This window comes from Coregonus lavaretus, assembly GCF_964263955.1.
Source record: "Coregonus lavaretus genome assembly, chromosome: 22".
Taxonomy (NCBI): Eukaryota; Metazoa; Chordata; class Actinopteri; order Salmoniformes; family Salmonidae; genus Coregonus; species Coregonus lavaretus.
In genome coordinates, this window is record NC_140009.1 from 11,534,641 (window position 1) to 11,559,161 (window position 24,521).

Here is a 24,521-nt window from a genome sequence, read left to right on the forward strand (position 1 = left end):
TTCGAACCAACAGGCCTGTAATTTAAATCAGGATTCTGTTATGCTGTTGGTTGCCAGTCAAATTACAGTAGCCAACATTTGAATGCCTGGTTTGTGCTGAGCCATGCCTAAGGCAGAAGTTATGAATGTAGGTGGTGACTGACTATATGTGGCTAGGGGCGATCACACACACACACCAACACAACTATTTTTCTCCCTTTGCCATCTCCTCTTTGGCACGGCCCAGGGCACATCTCTCTGTCTCTCTCTCTGTCTCTATGTCTCTCTCTCTGTCTCTCTGTCTCTCTCTGTCTCTCTGTCTCTCTGTCCCTCTCTCTCTCTCCCTCTCTCTCTCTCTCTCTCTCTCTCTCTCTCTCTCTCTCTCTCTCTCTCTCTCTCTCTCTCTCTCTCTCTCTCTCTCTCTCTCTTTCTCCCATTGTGCCCCATCCCCCGGCATTTCTCTCAAAATGCTCTATTTAAAGCTTACACTGAGGGATAGGCTGGTGTGACCTTGTGCTCAACATGTTCACATAGTCTACACGTCAAACAGACACATGCCAAAATGCACATTTCTAAATACTTGCAAGAAGAAATATTCACTTCCATGCATAATCTACAGGACTATCACAGACCCATGCACAAATTGGCACATAAACAGATACACAAATGTGCACAAACACATAGGCTACATGCATACATGTACGAGGGCACGCACACACACACACACACACACACACACACACACACACACACACACACACGTGCACGAATTACACACACACACACACACACACACAAAGTCACATGCTGTCTCTCTCTCTCTCAGATACACACACACACACACCCACACAAACACACAATAAATATATTTAGGCTTGAGTAGGCCTAGGCCTACCACAAGAGCACACCATGGCTTTATGTTTTATTTCATATCTTATAGGCAAATGTATTGTGTAATAAAACATATTGGGGAATAAAACGACAATATCAAACCTAATAAAGTATACATTTTGCATCCATCCTGGCAATATTGTTAATATTTTGTTATTTAAATTTGGTCTAGGGATATAATGGCTACTACACCTTGGCATAAAATCAGTGGTGTAAAGTACTTAAGTAAAAATACTTTAAAGTACTACTTAAAGGGCAACTCCGCCACATATGAATGATCTCCAGCTGTCATGAATCCCGCTTCCTGAGTCTGTTTCTGCCTGAGTTGCCTGTTTTCTGTCTTGGAGTCTGTTTCCTGAGGTTCCTGAACGCACCCTGTCTGGTTGCCGGGTGACGAGGCTAGGCGGGAGATCTCTCGATTACCCGCACCTGCACCTCATCAGCTATCTGCACACCTGGTCCTGATCATCACCTCTCCACTTCATAAGCTCTGACCTGACATCCATTCCCTGCTGGATCGTTAGCCATGAACAGTATGTTGTGTCAGCGTATCAGCCTCAAGTTTACTAGAGTTAGTTTTGTTGTTCTGTACTTTTTGCTTGCCGTGTACTCACCTCCGTTTACTCTGTCTACAGTCATTCTCCCGGAACATTCACCCAACCCCTGCCTGGTCGTCGGTGGCTTCTGTGACACCATTGGATCTGCCTATTCTCTCCCACCAACTCACCTCCGCTGCCTGCTCCGTCTCCTGGATTATTCTGCTTCCACATTTGAGTCTGTAAATAAATACTCACCTTCGTTCTACTCACCTTGTCCTGGTCTGCTTCTGGGTTCTGCTTTAGAGAATCGTGACACCAGCACCAAAGCAGTGTCTACATATGTTTATTCCAGTGTGTATCTATGATCTGTGGTTAAAATGATAATGTTTTGGGGGGGGTTTGATCAGCTTTAATATTTCAGATAGATTGTAACTTCCATCAGTGTAATTGTCTGCATCACTTCCAATCCCCCATGTTTTTTTCTCTCGCAAATATATATAAGGCAGAAGTTATGAATGTAGGTGGTGACTGACTATATGTGGCTAGGGGCGATCACACACAACTATTTTTCTCCCTTTGTGAGGGATATACAGTGAGGGAAAGAAGTATTTGATCCCCTGCTGATTTTGTACGTTTGCCCACTGACAAAGACATGATAAGTCTATAATTTTAATGATAGGTTTATTTGAACAGTGAGAGACATAACAACAAAATCCAGAAAAACGCATGTCAAATGTTATAAATTGATTTGCATTTTAATGAGGGAAATAAGTATTTCACCCCTCTGCAAAACATTACTTAGTACTTGGTGGCAAAACCCTTGTTGGCAATCACAGAGGTCAGACGTTTCTTGTAGTTGGCCACCAGGTTTGCACACATCTCAGGAGGGATTTTGTTCCACTCCTCTTTGCAGATCTTCTCCAAGTCATTAAGGTTTCGAGGCTGACGTTTGGCAACGTTCCACTGATTTTCTATGGGATTAAGGTCTGGAGACTGGCTAGGCCACTCCAGGTCCTTAATGTGCTTCTTCTTGAGCCACTCCTTTGATGCCTTGGCCGTGTGTTTTGGGTCATTGTCATGCTGGAATACACATCCACAACCCATTTTCAATGCCCTGGCTGAGGGAAGGAGGTTTGCACCCAAGATTTGACGGTACATGGCCCCGTCCATCGTCCCTTTGATGCAGTGAAGTTGTCCTGTCCCCTTAGCAGAAAAACACCCCCAAAGCATAATGTTTCCACCTCCCATGTTTGACGGTGGGGATGGTGTTCTTGGGGTCATAGGCAGCATTCCTCCTCCTCCAAACACGGCGAGTTGAGTTGATGCCAAAGAGCTCCATTTTGGTCTCATCTGACCACAACACTTTCACCCAGTTCTCCTCTGAATCATTCAGATGTTCATTGGCAAACTTCAGACGGGCCTGTATATGTGCTTTCTTGAGCAGGGGGACCTTGCAGGCGCTGCAGGATTTCAGTCCTTCACGGCGTAGTGTGTTACCAATTGTTTTCTTGATGACTATGGTCCCAGCTGCCTTGAGATCATTGACAAGATCCTCCCGTGTAGTTCTGGGCTGATTCCTCACCGTTCTCATGATCATGAGATTGACAGTTCTTTTGTGTTTCTTCCATTTGCGAATGATTGCACCAACTGTTGTCACCTTCTCACCAAGCTGCTTGGCGATGGACTTGTAGCCCATTCCAGCCTTGTGTAGGTCTACAATCTTGTCCTTGACATCCTTGGAGAGGTCTTGGCCATGGTGGAGAGTTTGGAATCTGATTGATTGATTGCTTCTGTGGACAGGTGTCTTTTATATTGGTAACAAGCTGAGTTTAGGAGCACTCCCTTTAAGAGTGTGCTCCTAATCTCAGCTCGTTACCTGTACAAAAGACACCTGGGAGCCAGAAATCTTTCTGATTGAGAGGGGGTCAAATACTTATTTCCCTCATTAAAATGCAAATCAATTTATAACATTTTTGACATGTGTTTTTCTGGATTTTTTTGTTGTTATTCTGTCTCTCACTGTTCAAATAAACCTACCATTAAACTTATAGACTGATCATTTCTTTGTCAGTGGGCAAACGTACAAAATCAGCAGGGGATAAAATACATTTTTCCCTCACTGTATATATATATATATACATCCATACACATATACACATACATATATATACATACATACATATATACATACATCCATACACATATCCTTTTTAAAATTATATTTCCCTTCATTACTTTCCAACCCCACCACCCCTTCCCCAATTGGAGTAAACTAGTGAACAACAATGCTTAAGCCTCTACTTCCAGCCCATACATACTATATACATTTTATGGACACAGTTAAATTCTACAATAATTATATTTTGTTTGTTTTTACTCCTGAACTTCTTCCGATCTTTTTCATGATGTCCATCAGGTTTGCTTCTATATGGCATATTTTTCTAACTGTGCTCTTTCACAAAAGCTCTCAACCTATAACCTATATACTTATTATGGACACAGTATGCTTTACATTAGTTATCTTGTTGTTATTAGTTATTGTTATTAGTCCCATCCTTCTGCTCCATTCAAACCTCCCATCTATCTCTTAACACCATCCATATTGGATTTCTATTTGCCATATATTTTTCAACTGTACTGTGATGTTTTGCAAAAGTTCTGAACCTTTCTATTCTCATTGTTTCTACAGATCGTAAATTGAATATAAACATTTTTGCTAAAAGTATTATTATATTATTGATCGATTGACTATGACTTTTCAGATCACCCAGATAATTGCATTGTTTGCTATATAACCTGTTAGTTCATATGCCTTGACACCGTGATATATAGGCCTAAGGCCGAGACAATAAGAAGACACAATGGCAGAATAAATTCAACCACACATTTGTTTCATCAAAAAAAACGGAGAGCAACCTCTGTCCGGTGAAGTCCATAAAACATATTGCATGTGTAACAAACAGTTACATGACCTACAGCATAGTCAAGCAAGTTAATGTTTCCGACATTTTCGGACTACTAAACAACTATTGACTTAGAATCACCGAGAGTTACCGCAAGTCGCAACGAAAACAGGTGCTGCCTCCACTATTCCAGCACCATTTCAACATAATTGAATCACCTATGCTTAGTCTAATACAGTTACAACTAAAATATACCTAAAACGATTTAGTCCAATCAATATAAGCTAAATATGATGTTCACTCACCCTGCTTGTAGAGAAATGCCAATGCCATCCTCCTCTTTCATGTTGCCTAAACGGTCTATGACACTGTTATACAGTACACACTTTTAGTTTTTGTTGTCCTAGGCTACCTGGCTAAAATACTTGCTCGCTAGCCTAACTTCCTTTCATGGCCAACTATAAGCCAGCTAGTTAACATTAGCCTACTACATCTAGCTACATGTTGAACTTTCATCCTCTCAGGCAAGGAGCACAATGTATGAATTTATGGTTGGATTGCTGTTATAATCATTGGCCAGTACTGAGAATTAAGTAAAACCACAAGTCCAAATCCCTATCTCCATCCATGACTAATTTAGGAAAGGGACGATTTTACTAGTTAGCCACTGGAGGACAACGAGATGCAACAATTCAAGTTTTCTGTCAATTATGTTTGGTTTCTAATTCAGAGATTCAGATTCGGAGATTCAGAGTGTTTAATAGTCACATGTACAGGTTGTACAAGGCCATAAATCAACAGGAAAACGCTCATCCAGATGCAGCGCTCCTAGTGGCCGGGGACTTTAATGCAGGGAAACTTAAATCCGTTCTACCTAACTTCTACCAGCATGTTAAATGTGCAACCAGAGGAAAAAAAACTCTAGACCACCTTTACTCCACACACAGAGACGCATACAAAGCTCTCCCTCGCCCTCCATTTGGCAAATCTGACCATCTCTATTGCACTCCACACTGCCCTTTCCCACCTGGACAAGAGGAACACCTACGTGAGAATGCTATTCATTGACTACAGCTCAGCATTCAACACCATAGTGCCCTCTATGCTCATCACTTAGCTAAGGATCCTGGGACTAAACACCTCCCTCTGCAACTGGATCCTGGACTTCCTGACGGGCCGCCCCCAGGTGGTAAGGGTAGGTAACAACACATCTGCCACACTGATCCTCAACACGGGGCCCCCTCAGGGGTGCGTGCTCAGTCCCCTCCTGTACTCTCTGTTCACCCATGACTGCATGGCCAGGCACGACTCCAACACCATCATTAAGTTTGCCGACGACACAACAGTGGTAGGCCTGATCACCGACAACGATGAGACAGCCTATAGGGAGGAGGTCAGAGACCTGGCCGTGTGGTGCCAGGACAACAACCTCTCCCTCAACGTGACCAAGACAAAGGAGATGATTGTGGACTACAGGAAAAAAAAGAGGACTGAGCACGCCCCCATTCTCATCGACGGGGCTGTAGTGGAAGAGGTTGAGAGCTTCAAGTTCCTTGGTGTCCACATCACCAACGAACTATCATGGTCCAAACACACCAAGACAGTCGTGAAGAGGGCACGACAAAGCCTATTCCCCCTCAGGAGACTGAAAAGATTTGACATGGGTCCTCAGATCCTCAAAAAATTCTACAGCTGCACCATCGAGAGCATCCTGACTGGTTGCATCACCGCCTGGTATGGCAACTGCTTGGCCTCCGACCGCAAGACACTACAGAGGGTAGTGCGTACGGCCCAGTACATCACTGGGGCCAAGCTTCCTGCCATCCAGGACCTCTATACCAGGCGGTATCAGAGGAAGGCCCTCAAAATTGTCAAAGACTCCAGCCACCCTAGTCATAGACTGTTCTCCCTGCTACCGCACGGCAAGCGGTACCGGAGTGCCAAGTCTAGGTCCAAAAGACTTCTCAACAGCTTCTACCCCCAAGCCATAAGACTCCTGAACAGCTAATCATGGCTACCCGGACTATTTGCACTGCCCCCCCACCCCATCCTTTTTACGCTGCTGCTACTCTGTTAATTATTTATGCATAGTCACTTTAACTCTACCCACATGTACATATTACTTCAACTATCTCAACTAGCCGGTGCCCCCGCACATTGACTCTGCACCGGTACCCCCCTGTATATATAGCCTCCCTACTGTTATTTTATTTTACTTCTGCTCTTTTTTTCTCAACACTTTTTTTGTTGTTGTTTTATTTTTACTTTTTTTGTTAAAAATAAATGCACTGTTGGTTAAGGGCTGTAAGTAAGCATTTCACTGTAATGTCTGCACCTGTTGTATTCGGCGCATGTGACCAATACAATTTGATTTGATTTGATTTGATTGCAGGGTACAGAGAAATTCTTAGGCTCCGAGCTCCAACATGCAGGACTAAGTGAAATAAAATAATGAAAATGGTAATAACACAATAGAAATAGAAATAGCACTAAATACATCATAACAACTGTAGCAGTGATGAATAAATTAATGTCCATTGGGGTGGAGGCAGAGTAAAGCCTGGAGGGAATGTCCATAGGGGGAGTAGCAGGGGGGAGGGGGGAGCAGATAGCTGACTAGTGGTGGCTATTTAATATGATGTGATTGGTGTGAAGCCAAATCCAAACTGGCTCTCCTTGACACTGTTTTATGGTGAGCCAGGACCATTCACAGCTGAGCTCAATCAGTTTAGCTCAATGCTGATTGGCTATTATTATTTATTTTTTTAAATATCAAGGGAGGCCAAATGCTCGCTGGCTTCCACTGCGTTCAGTGCTATGGCGGCAACAATGTCATACTCTTTTTGACCAGACAGCATTGAGAGGCTACACATACACAGACAAAGGGGCGCTGTTTCGTTCACTTTGATGTTTTCTCTGGTGCGATACATTCAGCCTCTTGCAAATTGAAGGAAATGTATGAAACACAGAGAGAGGAAAGATACATTATTTTGTATATGTTTTTCGGTTATTTTTTGGGGGAAGCCATGTTTTCATTGGCACCCATGAATACATTCCACTGAAAATTATGTCTGAGTGTCTGTCCATAAATAAATAAAAAACATCTGATTTGCTTTGATGTATAGAATTTACTTGACTTTTTAGTACTTTTTCCACCACTGTACATTTAAACCAGCTAATTTGAGACTTTTAATCAACAAGTATTTTACTGGGTGACTTCTACTTACTTTAGTAATTTTCTATGAAGGTATCTTTACTTTTACTCAAGTACAACAATTGAGTACTTTTGTCACTATTGCATAAAATCTATCAGTTTCAGTGACGTAGTGAAAGAGTTTGCACACACTCCCTATGGGGAATGAGCCGCCCCCTCATAAAGGCATGGCTAATTTTTGCGGAAGGTAGACGCTAGTAGCTTTCCGTTCCTAGTAGGCTACCACCGCCGGAGCGGCCGAGTTCACCAGCGTCTGACTGTAGTCTAATGATGTCCTTCCACTGAATACAACACCGACAGTTTTGACTGCATTGTCGCGGTTAGCTGTTCCACACTGGGACTCATTCTAGACTGAATCAAACCTGTCTTTAGCTGTCTACCTTTCGATTCTGTCTGTCTAGTCGTTGGAGACTTCCTACTCGTTTAGCCACTCATCTTTCCTGCAGATCCCCTGCTCCAGTCGACAGATAAGACCGATTATTCGCGCATTGCGCTTACATCTGGACACGCTCGGGAGATTTGAGGCCTACTATTAACCTATCTCTACTGTAAAGAAAAAACGTGTCTACGTGTTTTTGCGCCTATATAATGCCGACACATTTGCGATTTCGGAGAAGGTCATTCCTTGGGCTTATGTTCCTCTTCTCACTGTCCACCACAGCATTGTACTTCATCTATTCAGCGCCTGGAATCGGTAAGTCAGTCCCCAATGATCTGTAATACACTGAAATCACCCTTTATGTGATTATATTGAGATCCTCATGTCTGTGTGTTGAAGAGCATGTATGTGTGACAGCTCGCGCTGGCCATTAATGGGAGTGTTACACAGGCTCCGGAAGCCGCGCGCCTCTCTGACTAGGCTTCTTGGAAGTCTCCAGACAATTTTATGGCTCATGATTCCGGGACGCTACTGGATGCTAGCAATGCACCTGCGTTATGATGATGATGTCGAGGTCATTATTGATTTTCTGCCTCTGAGGATAATCAGAACGGCTTTAGGGTTCCTGGTCTTTTGCAGACGAGCAAAGTAGAATATTGGATCAACCTACTTTTATTATGGGTCATTGATTATCCTCACTGATGTTGGAAACATAAGGTTCAGAATGCAACCTGCATGGTTGAATGGCATGGAATACTTTGTTATAGAGGATTTTTTTTTTTTGTCTGTGTACCAGTCTGTTTAGCTTTCATTCCAGTCCTTGCCACTCCTGTCTTTGACAATAAAACAGGAGTGGCAAGGAGTGGAATGATAGCTAAACAGACTGGTACCCAGGCTAGATTGATTTAGCTTATTTTCCCAAACCTGTCCTGCAGTTTACTGTAGTCTAGGTTATGTGGTTCCGACTTCTCCCAAGGTTCTCTCCATTGTACAGTAGCTGGGCTGCTCCCACTCCTACAGGACTGTACAGTAACGTAGCTGGGCTGCTCCCACTCCTACAGGACTGTACAGTAACGTAACTGGGCTGCTCCCACTCCTACAGGGCTGTACAGTAACGTAGCTGGGCTGCTCCCACTCCTACAGGACTGTACAGTAACGTAACTGGGCTGCTCCCACTCCTACAGGGCTGTACAGTAACGTAGCTGGGCTGCTCCCACTCCTACAGGACTGTACAGTAACGTAACTGGGCTGCTCCCACTCCTACAGGACTGTACAGTAACGTAGCTGGGCTGCTCCCACTCCTACAGGACTGTACAGTAACGTAGCTGGGCTGTTCCCACTCCTACAGGACTGTACAGTAACGTAGCTGGGCTGCTCCCACTCCTACAGGACTGTACAGTAACGTAGCTGGGCTGCTCCCACTCCTACAGGACTGTACAGTAACATAGCTGGGCTGCTCCCACTCCTACAGAGCTGTACAGTAATGTAACTGGGCGGCTCCCACTCCTACAGGGCTGTACAGTAACGTAGCTGGGCTGCTCCCACTCCTACAGGACTTTACAGTAACGTAGCTGGGCTGCTCCCACTCCTACAGGACTGTACAGTAATGTAACTGGGCTGCTCCCACTCCTACAGGGCTGTACAGTAACGTAGCTGGGCTGCTCCCACTCCTACAGGACTGTACAGTAACGTAGCTGGGCTGTTCCCACTCCTACAGGACTGTACAGTAACGTAGCTGGGCTGCTCCCACTCCTACAGGACTGTACAGTAACGTAGCTGGGCTGCTCCCACTCCTACAGGACTGTACAGTAACATAGCTGGGCTGCTCCCACTCCTACAGAGCTGTACAGTAACGTAACTGGGCGGCTCCCACTCCTACAGGGCTGTACAGTAACGTAGCTGGGCTGCTCCCACTCCTACAGGACTGTACAGTAACATAGCTGGGCTGCTCCCACTCCTACAGGACTGTACAGTAACGTAGCTGGGCTGCTCCCACTCCTACAGGACTGTACAGTAACGTAGCTGGGCTGCTCCCACTCCTACAGGACTGTACAGTAACGTAGCTGGGCTGCTCCCACTCCTACAGGGCTGTACAGTAACGTAGCTGGGCTGCTCCCACTCCTACAGGGCTGTACAGTAACGTAACTGGGCTGCTCCCACTCCTACAGGACTGTACAGTAACGTAACTGGGCTGCTCCTACTCCTACAGAGCCAGTGTATCAGCTGAGGTGTCCAGCTGTAGTCATGAGTTTCTATGTGTGGCCCAAAGGTCAGCTGTTTTTATTACGCAACACTGTATAATAGCTCTCTTATCTTGTTGTGTTGGATGATTCTTGACACTTTATTGCCTGGCTTATGCTGCCTTGATCTGGTGTCATCCACTGCTCTACCCGCTCACTATGAGAGTCTACCACAGCAAACTGTGCCACAGAAATCTAATACATTAATGTTAATGCCACAACATGCTAGGCTACTGTTTAGAAAATATAGTTATTTCTTGATTAGACTCAATTAGTGATGTGATAAGTTATTGAATGATCAGAACAGTTTGACTTCCACAGCGAGTGAAGATAGATATATGACTGCGTAAGCTTATCACCAGGGTGTGTGTGTCTCAGTAAAGGAGTAGGTACTACTGTGCTTAGAAGGATGAAGTTGCCCTTTAATCTAATGTCAGTTTTGTATTTGGGGAAGGTTGATCAAGCCTCTGTACTTCAACTCTGAGCATATAGCACTCCAGCCCCATGCTGTTGAGAAGGTCGGACATTAATAAATGTGCAGCTTTACATTCTGCATTAAATCTGACACAAATAACATAACTGATTCTAGTAACAATTCCTATGATAAAGAACAAGTTAGTAGTTATTTAGTTGAAGTGTCCCTGTAAAGTGAGCCTACCAATCACATGGTTCATACTATTCAAACTGCAGAGGCGGGCCCAATCAGAGGCAGGGAAGAAGGGTTACCATACGGCATATGTTTTGTACAGTAGGTCATGAATGGTTTCATGATTAGTCAAAGATGGCCTTGCTGAAACTGACAACGTGGTAAAAGCAAGAACAAAATCCATATTTTCTTAGTTCAGTGTTATGGTTAGGGCAGGGTTTCCCAAACTCGGTCCTCGGGACCCCAAGGGGTGCACGTTTTGGATTTTGCCCTAGCACTACATAGCTGATTCAAATAATCAAATAATCCTCAATCTTTTATCATTTAAATCAGCTGTGTTAGGATCGAGTTTGGGAAATGCTGGGTTAGGGGTAAAGTAATGGTAAGGATTTTGGACAGCACCATATTTCCCTCTGTCCTGGACTCCTTTAAATAATTATTTCATATGCTTATAACGCTTTATAAATGTATTATATGAGAGACAATAGTCAGAACATGGCCACTTCTATTTCAACACACAGACATCAAAGCACAATGTAGTCTGAACTGTTCTGACTGTTGTCTCTTGATCAGAAGCTAGAGTGCTTATGTCCTATTTAATAAAATAAGCTCATATTCATTGAAGCCTGGATATGGCGCTTCAGCCACTTCATTGTAGGGCATCCTGATTTTGGAATTATTTATTAACTCTATACTATACTGCTATACAGCGTTGTCTGATCTACAAATGACCTTACTCAACCCCCAAACAATTGTCCATGGACAGACCCATATAATACATGTATAAAGCATTATATAGCTATTATAAAGACTGAGTCCTAGATCAGCAGGTGTATTTGCTGGTAAACATTTTGATATCCAGCACCTGCTCCAACCCATTGGATGTCCAGTTCCTCCCTTGTAAGTCACACATTGGGACTTTATAAATCATCAAAGGGTAAGCTGATCTCCCTCAGTCATCAGAATGGCTATTGACTCACCTGCGCTTTTTACCTAGTCAAGCTGACTTAATCAATAATTGAATCAATGCTCATATGGGGGAACACATCAACTGATGGGAATTGGCTTTGCAGGTCATGAGCAAACAGTTTTCCTTCCCTCTGTGATCCTCTCTCTCTCCCTCTCTCTTTCCCTCCCTCCATCTCGCTCTCTGGTTCTCCTGGATGTTGATTGTAGTGTTTTTAATGGCTGCGTGGCCCCTGAAAGGAAGTTAGGGCCAGAAACAGAACAAGCAGCAGTAGCAGCAGGCCATTAATAATGGATGGTAACTAGGAGCAGGACTGCTGCTACTAAAAGCTACAGTTTAGACCCAAACACCTGGGGCCTCTCAGAGGGGTGATACAGGAGAAGAGGTCAGAGTACAGTAGTTGTGGGGGTGGGGAAGAAGGGAGGGAGTTGGTTAGGAGAGGGAGGAATGACATGGGGATAAGAGAGAGATGTTGGATACAGGGACATCCTCCAAAGCCTAACTCTCACACACTCACATGCACACACACATTTAAACAAAATAAATATATTTAATTAATTTATACATGTAGTAGGTTTTGTTATCTGTTTTAACAAACATTTTTTATTTTTGTACTTATGTGTTGTATGTAGTTTTGTTGTGGTGTGGTTTTCATATAAGACCTTGGGCTTCCAACCACCACACCTGAGGAGGGCAGGGGGATAGACAGATACGGAGTACCCTCTCGTTCTCTGTCACACTCCAGGGGAGCTTTCCGGAACACCTGAGGAGGGCGGGGGGATAGACAGATACGGAGTACCCTCTCCTTCTCTGTCACACTCCAGGGGAGCTTTCCGGAACACCTGAGGAGGGCGGGGGGATAGACAGATACGGAGTACCCTCTCCTTCTCTGTCACACTCCAGGGGAGCTTTCCGGAACACCTGAGGAGGGCGGGGGGATAGACAGATACGGAGTACCCTCTCGTTCTCTGTCACACTCCAGGGGAGCTTTCCGGAACACCTGAGGAGGGCAGGGGGATAGACAGATACGGAGTACCCTCTCGTTCTCTGTCACATTCCAGGGGAGCTTTCTGGAACACCTGAGGAGGGCGGGGGGATAGACAGATACGGAGTACCCTCTCGTTCTCTGTCACACTCCAGGGGAGCTTTCTGGAACACCTGAGGAGGGCGGGGGGATAGACAGATACGGAGTACCCTCTCGTTCTCTGTCACACTCCAGGGGAGCTTTCCGGAACACCTGAGGAGGGCGGGGGGATAGACAGATACGGAGTACCCTCTCGTTCTCTGTCACACTCCAGGGGAGCTTTCCGGAACACCTGAGAGGGACTTTCCATGGAGCACCAGTGTGTTTTACCCAGAATGTCCCTCTCCCTGATGCTCAGTCCCTAGTTTCTGCGTATACACACACTGACACACTCCAACAAACACTCCTGTGACACACACACACACATACCCATATGAGCTCAGCTTCTCTGTGGCCCTGGAGCATAGATTCTGTGATGCAGTGTGGAGGCCGGGGATGCAGGCCACAGCTGGGCTTGATGGCTGCAGTTTACTTAATTAAAACATGAGATGATCCCGTGAGAGCTGGGGAAGGCACAAACACACACACACACCCACACTCAGAGCAAGTGAGACAAGAAACCCAGGTGCTTCTTGTGTGTCAGTGCTGTGTGTGTGGGATATGTAGTTTGTAGGTGAAACCCCCATGTGTACTGAATAAAGGGGATGTTCTACTACTACATGTGCCCCTGTTAGTTACATCATGCATTCACTCACAGGGATAGCCAAGTTCCTGGCCTAAAGCCATCTCTGGTCTACAACCCATTGAACATATTGGTTACGCTTGATTTTACAGTCTGCTATCTAGCTAGCTAGCGAGCTTGTGTTTTTATAGATTTCACAGTGAATTGGTAATTACATGTTTATGTAATTTCTTTATTTGGGCATCATTAAAACAATCATAACTGCATTAAAGTTTATGTTAACGGTGACTTCATGTGAAACGTGCATAAAATGGACATCATGTCATTTAAAATCAATGTTTATGAAACACTGACCACTGCAAGGTAATGTTCTCAAAGCTAAAATTGCAGTCTGTTTTTTTTAGCAGCTAACCCTGCAGCATAGATGGACTGTGATGATAGGTTTGATTACTACCTAAATTGGAAGTGTTACAGTAAACATATTGAAGCGCCTAAACTGTGTCAACTTCCTTATTCTGCTCCCTTTATAAAGGTGTTGAGGAAGTAAGTTCACTCTCTATACCAGGAACAAGTAGGTCAGAGTATGTTTGTGTAAGACATTCTGTTTCTGGTTATTCATTTATAATTGCCCTATGGGTTTAACCTTTACACTTGTGGGAATTGGCCTATATGGATAGGGCTAAATGTAAATGTTTCTTAATGAAGACATATAAAAGCATAACCATGGTAGCAATTGAAAGAGAACAGTTTGGAGATTATGGGAAAATGATTAGACCAAAGTTGAGGACACAACAGTTCACCTAACACAAGACTGAATCCAAACATTACACTGTTGATTGTATGTGCATTTTACAGTTACTGTACCATTCGCTGCTTTTCTTGATAACGAAATCTGAAAATACTCTGGATACATTGAGTAACATTATAAGAATGGGGTAGGTGCAACATAACATGTAAAAAATGACAAGGACTAACTGTTGTCTGTCTCAAAGTGGCCACACCTCTCCAAAGTGTGCACAGTTTCTAAGTAATTTCAATGCACTTTTATGACTCAACGAACAGTCTTCAACTATAAGGTGCTTTTTTGAACTCTCCTAGCTGTGCCGTTGAGGAACTAGAGCAAGCACACTTTTAGTTGTTTTGTTTGGAATACATGTAGGCTTGGCCCTAATTTATGTGTTCTCTGTCACCTGGAGTTGCATGGCAAATGGTCCAGGAACAAAGGTCAATGCCCAAGGCCTAGTCAGCCCTTCCCCCTCTGAGGGGCCGAAATGTATCTCTGTTACAGTATCCAGAGGACTGACTATTGAATGAGTGATAGATACCAAACATGGATACTATATCATTATTCTATCTGAAACGTGTTCACTGAGGATAACTCTGATTCTATCTATATGGATGTATGATCTCTGTTGTAACTTGTATCTATACAGGGTGTACTCTAAATTACTCTCAAATTACTTTCTTGTCCTCTCAGGAATTCTGTCTCATTTACATAAGTCTCATCCTCCACACAAGCCTTTAAATGCTGTGAGGTTGGGCCTTGTTGGTCAGGTTACTCTGTAAACTGGTATCGTTTGATTGGTCAATGGTGGTTGGTTTTGGGGTGAAAGGTTACGTCTTCAGATGTTATAAATGGAATGAAAAGCCTTTGTTCTCTCTCTTATCCTGTATCCAGTCCATGGAGGAAGGTTGAATGATCAATTCTCATTTTCTGGGCCTCTGGCCTATAATAAATAATAATAATAATATGCCATTTAGCAGACGCTTTTATCCAAAGCGACTTACAGTCATGCGTGCATACATTTTTTTTTTTTTTTGTGTATGGGTGGTCCCGGGGATCGAACCCACTACCTTGGCGTTATAAGCGCCGTGCTCTACCAGCTGAGCTAAGCATCTCTTTGTTCATGCTATGTCTTGTAAGTTAACATTCAGATCTACAGTACCAGTCAAAAGTTTGGACACACCTACTCATTCAAGAGTTTTTCTTTATTCTTACTATTTTTTACATTGTAGAATAATAGTGAAGACATCAAAACTATGAAATAACACATTTGGAATCATGTAGTAACCAAAAAAGTGTTAAACAAATCAAAATATATGTTATATTTGAGATTCTTCAAATAGCCACCCTTTGCCTTGATGACAGCTTTGCACACTCTTGGCATTCTCTCAACCAGCTTTCACCTGGAATGCTTTTCCAACAGTCTTGAATGAGTTCACACATATGCTGAGCACTTGTTGGCTGCTTTTCCTTCACTCTCATCCCAAACCATCTCATTTGGGTTGAGGTCGGGGAATTGTGGAGGCCAGGTCATCTGATGCAGCACTCCATCCAGCCTTGAGGTGTGTTGGGTCATTGTCCTGTTGAAAACAAATGATAGTCCCACTAATCCCAACCCAGATGGGATGGCGTATCGCTGCAGAATACTGTGGTAGCCATTCTGGTTAAGTTTGCCTTGAATTCTAAATAAATCACAGACCGTGTCACAAGCAAAGCACCATAACACCTCCTCCTCCATGCTTTACGGTGGGAACTACACATGCAGAGATCATCCGTTCACCCACACTGCGTCTCACAAAGACACGGCGGTTGGAACCAAAAATCTACAATTTGGACTCCAGACCAAAGGACAAATTTCCACTGGTCTAATGTCCATTGCTCATGTTTCTTGGCCCAATCAGGTCTCTTCTTCTTATTGGTGTCCTTTTAGTAGTGGTTTCTTTGCAGCAATTTGACCATGAAGGCCTGATTCACACAGTCTCCTCTGAACAGTTGATGTTGAGATGTGTCTGTTACTTGAACTCTGTGAAGCATTTCCAGTGAGGGGAAAAAAGTATTTGATCCCCTGCTGATTTTGTATGTTTGCCCACTGACAAAGAAATGATCAGTCTATAATTTTAATGATAGGTTTATTTGAACAGTGAGAGACAGAATAACAACAACAAAAATCCAGAAAAACGCATGTCAAAAATGTTAGAAATTGATTTGCATTTTAATGAGGGAAATAAGTATTTGACCCCTCTGCAAAACATGACTTAGTACTTGGTGGCAAAACCCTTGTTGGCAATCACAGAGGTCAGACGTTTCTTGTAGTTGGCCACCAGGTTTGCACACATGTCAGGATGGATTTTGTCCCACTCCTCTTTGCAGATCTTGTCCAAGTCATTAAGGTTTCGAGGCTGACGTTTGGCAACTCGAACCTTCAGCTCCCTCCACAGATTTTCTATGGGATTAAGGTCTGGAGACTGGCTAGGCCACTCCAGGACCTTAATGTGCTTCTTCTTGAGCCACTCCTTTGATGCCTTGGCCGTGTGTTTTGGGTCATTGTCATGCTGGAATACACATCCACAACCCATTTTCAATGCCCTGGCTGAGGGAAGGAGGTTCGCACCCAAGATTTGACGGTACATGGCCCCGTCCATCGTCCCTTTGATGCAGTGAAGTTGTCCTGTCCCCTTAGCAGAAAAACATAATGTTTCCACCTCCATGTTTGACGGTGGGGATGGTATTCTTGGGGTCATAGGCAGCATTCCTCCTCCTCCAAACACGGCAAGTTGAGTTGATGCCAAAGAGCTCCATTTTGGTCTCATCTGACCACAACACTTTCACCCAGTTTTCCTCTGAATCATTCAGATGTTCATTGGCAAACTTCAGACGGGCATGTATATGTGCTTTCTTGAGCAGGGGGACCTTGCGGGCGCTGCAGGATTTCAGTCCTTTACGGCGTAGTGTGTTACCAATTTTTTTTCTTGGTGACTATGGTCCCAGCTGCCTTGAGATCATTGACAAGATCCTCCTGTGTAGTTCTGGGCTGATCCCTCACCGTTCTCATGATCTTTGCAACTCCACGAGGTGAGATCTTGCATGGAGCCCCAGGCCGAGGGAGATTGACAGTTCTTTTGTGTTTCTTCCATTTGCGAATAATCGCACCAACTCTTGTCACCTTCTCACCAAGCTGCTTGGCGACGGTCTTGTAGCCCATTCCAGCCTTGAGTAGGTCTACAATCTTGTCCCTGACATCCTTGGAGAGCTCTTTGGTCTTGGCCATGGTGGAGAGTTTGGAATCTGATTGATTGATTGCTTCTGTGGACAGGTGTGTTTTATACAGATAACAGGCTGAGATTAGGAGCACTCCCTTTAAGAGTGTGCTCCTAATCTCAGCTCGTTACCTGTATAAAAGACACCTGGGAGCCAGAAATCTTTCTGACTGAGAGGGGGTCAAATACTTATTTCCCTCATTAAAATGCAAATCAATTTATAACATTTTTGACATGCGTTTTTCTGGATTTTTTTGTTGTTATTCTGTCTCTCTCTGTTCAAATTAACCTACCATTAAAATTATAAACTGATCATTTCTTTGTCAGTGGGCAAACATACAAAATCAGCAGGGGATCAAATACTTTTTTCCCTCACTGTATTTGAGCTGCAATTTGTGAGGCTGGTAACTCTAATGAACTTATCCTCTGCAGCAGAGGTAACTCTGGGTCTTCCATTCCAGTGGCGGTCCTCATGAGAGGCAGTTTCATCATAGCGCTTGATGGTTTTTGCGACTGCACTTGAAGAAACTTTCAAAGTTCTGGAAATGTTCCGTATTGACTGACCTTCATGTCTTATAGTAATGATGGACTGTAATTTCTCTTTGCTTATTTGAGCTGTTCTTGCCATAATATGCCACACACACACACACACACACACCTACACACACCTTGTCACAACACAACTGATTGGCTCAAACGCATTAAGAAGGAAAGAAATTCCACAAATGAACTTATAAGAAGGCACACCTGTTAATTGAAATGCATTCCAGGTGACTACCTCATGAAGCTGGTTGAGAGAATGCCAAGAGTAGCTATTTGAAGAATCTCAAATATTAAATATATTTGATTTGTTTAACACTTTCTTGGGTTACTACATGATTCCATATGTGTTATTTCATAGTTTTGATGTCTTCACTATTATTCTACAATGTAAAAAATAGTAAAAAATAAAGAAAAACCCTTGAATGAGTAGGTGGGTCCAAACTTTTGACTGGTAGTGTATATGCTTAGAATAATGCCTTGTAATGCTTGTTAATGCTTTGTAACTTAAGCGTATGCCTTGTATGTGAATCCATTCATTTTACAAAGTAATTAAATACACTTGTATTTAGAATTCCATTCTTAGACATTTCTTCATTGCCTATTACTGTAACTCAACTATGGTGTTTTAATAGGCTAATTGCTTAGTCTTATTACGAGTCGCATGTGATGTATTGAGATATATATTACTGCCCACTACACACAGCCCTGCATCCCCGCCATCACACAATTACGGTTGTTGTTTACACAATCCAAAAATGGCCCATTTATAAATTGCAATCTGGGTCATGTGGGCATAATTTGAAAGCTAGTTCTATTGCCAACATGACTAGCTAAATTATAAAATACGATCTTACAGTGTTAGGCTTTCACAAGGCAATTCAGAGAAACATAATTTTGGTGCACATAGAAAGGAGCCATGAGTGCATTCAGGTGCATGTTCAGCTGCAAATGTTCTTCATAATAGACAAACACAGGCTCATTCTGTTCAGAACAACCCAGGGTTTGACGCCATGTCGACTTGCAACTGTACATCAAACCTAGTGATCATAAACGTTGACATTTGTATATGACATGAGTTTTAGGATTTGGAAATGTGAAATGCACATTTGGACTCAAGGGTGTTTTCGCTTGCTTGTATGACATCAAAGCGGTATTTATTATAATCCTCAACATCTCATCTTTCATAATACATCGTCCTCTTCATTTACAGCATTTCCCTCACTTGGACAACAAAAAAGAGGGATGGGGCAACTTCTTGTGGTGTGCGGGTGCTCAAGTTCAGAACGTCTGTCAGTCAAAACCCATACAACGCTGTGAAGCGCAGAGCCAGAGCTCTGATGTAATGTATAGCATCTTACTGTACAGCCATTTTCAACCCGTATACGGGTACGAGTGTAAAGGGTTTAAAGCAAAACAGTGCTTTAGCTTAGTTAAGTGTCAGTGACTGACTGTACCCTGACACAAACACACACCTCCATAAAAATTACATTGTCCACATCGCCAAGGTGTTGACTGCTAAAGCTTATCCTGCGAAGCCAGGCTGATGCCCATGGTTTTATGGGAAAGAGAGACACACACGCCCTTTCATACATCTCCATGGTATAATTAACCCATCCTGATAGCATGTGAGTCTGTCATTTACAGGGAGAGAGTGGGTGTGAACTGCCAGTTATTTCATGTTGCCTGCTGTGGTAACTATGGCTGTGTGTTATTATGGTCGGTCAGTCACCCACACACAGCGACCAGTAGTAGCACTCCTCTCCTTCTCAGACTCAGGTGACCGGTGATACTCAAAGAGAGAGACTGAGGCTAAAATGTGTTCCTAGAGAGTGGACAGACGTCTATGCATGGTGTTGTCACCCAGCTGCAGCAGAGGGTTGGTTGAACAATAACACCTAGCAGCTTCCCTTGGCTCTAATGCTTATTTGACAATAATAATATAATGATTTATTGTCACATGCAGTGAAATGTGTTGTTTTACAGGGTCAGCCATAGTAGTACGGCGCCCCTGGAGCAAATTAGGGTTTCCTTGTTCAAGGGCACATCGACAGATCTTTCACCTCGTCGGCTCAGGTATTTGAACCAGCGACCTTTCTGTTACTGGCCCAATGATCTAACCACAACTGCCCTGCTGGTGTTGCTATACTCCGCACACTAGCTGCATCTGTAATGTGTAGATATCAGGTGAGCAAGGCTATAACCTGTTAACATCTAATGAAAAATGTGAGTGAGCTCAGCTTTCACTCAACCTGCTCTGGTTTGGTTTGTCCCTCCCCAAAAAATATTATTTCACTGTCCCTGTTTGACTGTCCTCTCCCTCTTTGACTGTGTCTTTATGTCTCCGTGCCAACCTCTCTTACATCACCGCTTCCTCGCTGCATGCCACCTTTGAACCTTTGAAATCTGTCTGGTTCTGGCTGGCTCTGCTTGTGTTCCATCTAGATAAACGACCCTACAGCTATGGACAATTCGTCTGTGAGTTGGCAGGGTTTCAGCTAAAATGTGTTCATGCAGGGCCTACATCAACTGCTCCTTTTAAGGGTTTTAGAATCAGGTATTCCTGACTCTAAAACCCTGAGGCTTGGAAAACCCATCCCAGTCAAGGAAATGACTAGAGGAAATATTGTGCCTGTGAAGCAAAGTTTTTAGATTTTTTATTGTCTGTTGAATTTGATTTGTGTAATTTTCTTAATGACTCAGCTCAGTTTGTGACCCTCTTCCTGCCTCGCTTGCCTCTCCAGGCTTTTTAGTTTCCCCTCCCGAGTTTCCTGCAAGGCAGCTCAACAAATAGCTGTTTTTCTTAGAATAGCTTTTTATTTTTCCTGTGTGCCAGACTGGTCTCATAGACTAGACGTAACATAGTAAACGTAAATCCGGGACACTGAAATTAGTATGATATGTTACATAACATGGAAGGTTACTTAATGTAAAAACGAAAGAAGGATGGTTGTATAACGTTCATATAACGCGAACATCTAGCAACCCAAAGGTTGCGTGTTAATCTCATCACGGACAACTTTAGCATTTCAGCTAATTATCAACTTTGCAACTACTTGCTACTTTGCAACTACTTAGCATGTTAGCTAACCCTAACTCTAACCTTAACCCTGTAACCTAACTCCTAACCTTAACCCCTAGAGCTAGCTAATGTTAGCGCAGGCCACCTAGCCAACGTTAGCCACAACAAATTGTAATTCGTAACATATCATTTTTATTTTTTATTTTTTTTTCATATGAAATGGAGTGTCTCGAATTTAGTACAGAATAATAGGAAATGCTCTGAGACCACGTTGTGTCTGTGTGTAGGCCTGTACGTGTGTGTGCATAGCTAGCCACTTCCTTCCAAGCTAACATTTTGTCTTAACAATGGAAGGCAGCAAAGCAGCATCCTACTCATAACATCATTTGAATCCTGATTTGTGTAAATGCAAAAGGGGTGTGTGTGTGTGTGTGTGTCAGCGCTCATGTCATGAGCATGGTGGTGTGTAGCAGGGTGCTTTGCATTTTGGCAAAGCGAATGGAGGCAGAAACCATGTCTGGCTGTCAGTCTGTCTTGTTGACCTCCAGTGCAGTCAGTGTGTAGCTGGTTGGTAGGGACTAGAAGTCTGCCTAGAGAACACCATTTTTTTTTAGACATTTACATTTTAGTCATTTTAGCAGACGCTCTTATCCAGAGCGACTTACAGTTAGTGAGTGCATACATTATTATTATTTTTTAAACCATTTTTTTTCATACTGGCCCCCCATGGGAATCGAACCCACAACCCTGGCGTTGCAAACGCCATGCTCTACCAACTGAGCTACATCCCATTGAGGGTAATGTCTAACTCATTAACTTTGTTGGTCAGAGAGAGGCAGCACTTTAGAGCCAACAAACTACAAACAACCTTTTGGGATCTATAACTCTTAATTGAATTAATCTGCCTAACAATACCAGTCAGTCCATCAAATTCCAGTTTGTTCCATCCATGGATGCATCTCAATAGTCTGAACTGTATTAATCTCCATCCATGGATGCATCTCAATAGTCTGAACTGTCTTCATCTCCATCCATGGATGCATCTCAATAGTCAGTCTTCATCTCCATCCATGGATGCATCTCAATAGTCTGAACTGTCTTCATCTCCCTGTCTCCTTTCCTCTATCACCGTTGGTGTGAAAGAATTGGACAGGTGAATGTACGTGGAGTACTATACATTATGAATGCCCGTTCTTTCCATGACGTTGACTGACCAGGTGAATCCAGGTGAAAGACCCCATATTGATGTCACTTGTTAAATCCACTGCAATCAGTGTAGATGAAGGGGATGAGACAGGTTCAAGAAGGATTTTCAAGAAGGGGGTGGAACTCAATATTAGGAAGGTGTTCTTAATGTTTTGTACATTCAGTGTATGTTCCATCCACCATATTTCTTTCATGTGTTTTTAGATCAGTGAAGGGGACGAGGAGATGAAGCCTCAGACCACTAAGATGCCTCATCCTATATAGTCAATTATATAAAGTCCTCTATTCTCCATGATGTTAACACACTATCCCAGATGAATAAAGATACTGGGCTGCCTGGCATTACTGTGTGTTTACCATACCGGTGAGGACTGGGTTTGGACCTTGATTAACAAAGTGTGCCTTGACGTGTGTTTTATTTGTTGTTGTATATTTACGGCTTTCTGGGTCTGTAGGATGTGCTCTTACAGTGGCTCCACTTTAGTGCAGGACTGTGCATCTCCAGTCTTTGAGGCCAATAGTGAGGCTAATTTACTTTCTCTCTGATGCTTCATCGATCAATTATTTTTGATCAATTCACACAGTTTGCTTCTAAGGGCTAATTTCCAGTCACTGGTTAATTTTAACCCTAACCCTAATTGTAACCCTAAACCTAACCCCTAAGATAAAATAGCCTTTGTCCTCGTGGGGATGTGGTAAATGACCCCACAAGGGAACATTTTCCTTGTTTTATTATCCTTGTGTGGAATTTTGGGGATTTCAGGTACCCACAAGGATATTAATAAGCCCACACACACACTGTAGATTTTCCGGAGGTTGAATGTCTCCTCTTCAGACAATGACACCTACGGTCTGTCTATCTGACGTATGCCATATTCTTGTGGTTACCATGGTCCCCAAGACCTTGATCAGCCCAGAACACTGACTTACTGTGTCTTCACAGCAACAACACACATATTTTGCTTCCAGCCGCAGGGCTTGTGTGTGTGTGTGTGTGTGTGTGTGTGTGTGTGTGTGTGTGTGTGCACGCAGGGACTGCAGTTTCCCCAAGAGAACCAAATGGAACAGGCAGAGTTGTTCTGTGCCTGGTGCATGCGTCCAAACACCTAATCAGTCCCCATGCATTTGGAATAAATGATTGCTTTGCTGTGAAGGGAGTTTAATATGTTTTGGAATTAAATTGATTACTCCAAGTGTGGTTAGATTTATTTCTCATTTTGCTATATTAGTAGGCCTATTCATTCATATCTGCCAAATGGGCATTTCAAATGAACAAGCAATTTGTCAAAGTGACATGACCACACATGGGGAATCAAACCATGAAAGCTATATGAATTTAGTACTTTTCATTTATGTTCCATCAAAACCAGTTTACTGCCCTCTAGAGTGTTAGGTAGGCCTACTTCTTTCTATCCTAGCTGCTATTGGTCCTGTTGTTTAAGTGTGTGTGTAAGGTGAGGCCCAAGGACATGTGATGCTGTATGCTGTATTAACAATGGAATTAGGCTAATAAAGATAATGTATGTGGAAACTTCTGATGTCTAATTTACTTTGAGCCAATAAAGTGGCTGATAGACCAATGATGTCACGGACCTCCTAGATACACTCTAACAGTCACACCTCTCATAAACAAATGGACTCTTCCAACATGTTGTGAGAATACTTCTGAAATGCAACCTAGTGTCTACAGGTTTTTGGTTTTTCCTCTCAATTAAGGCCTAGACATCCAGGTGAGGGAAGTTCTACTATTCCATGGCAGCTTCCTCACTGAAAGTATAGGGAGCACCCCTAGGACACCATTGTGTCTTCCTGTTTCAGCACAACATCCTGTCTCTATATCCATCTCTGACGCAGATTAGTTCCACCTGGTGACCGCACTAGCAAAACCACACGGTCCTACTCCAAAACATGTCAACTTCTACTTAATTTAGATGTAGTGTCCTCTAATCTAGGGTGGGTTGTTCTGTTAGGTGTGTGCAAGGTGTGTGAGGATGGGGGTAGTTGGGAGATGGACACTAATCACCAGTGTAACCTGAGGGACAGGAGGAGAATCTCCCTTTGTTTCTGCGGCCTGTCCCTCCCCTTGTTATTGATACTGCCGCCATGGTTACGCTGGTCTTGTGCTGCTGGCACACAGCAGCTGGTGGTAATGGAAACACTTAATTTCAACAACATGACCACAACATGAACAGCCCAGTGATCTCATCTCATAGGGACCAGGGGGGTGGGGTAATGGTGGTGATGATGA

The 24,521-nt window shown here is 43.3% G+C and overlaps 1 protein-coding gene across 1 annotated transcript in view; it reads left to right on the forward strand.

Annotated features, from left to right (window-relative positions):
• The first annotated feature begins 7,728 nt into the window (after window positions 1-7,728).
• The window catches only part of LOC311149610 (beta-1,4-galactosyltransferase 5-like), a 51,594-nt gene continuing 34,801 nt past the window's right edge, over window positions 7,729-24,521 (forward strand). The window contains exon 1 of the mRNA XM_084186784.1: window positions 7,729-8,220. Within this exon, the coding sequence (XP_084042910.1) occupies window positions 8,115-8,220 (106 nt within the window). The 5' untranslated portion in view covers window positions 7,729-8,114. The remainder of the gene's footprint in view (window positions 8,221-24,521) is intronic.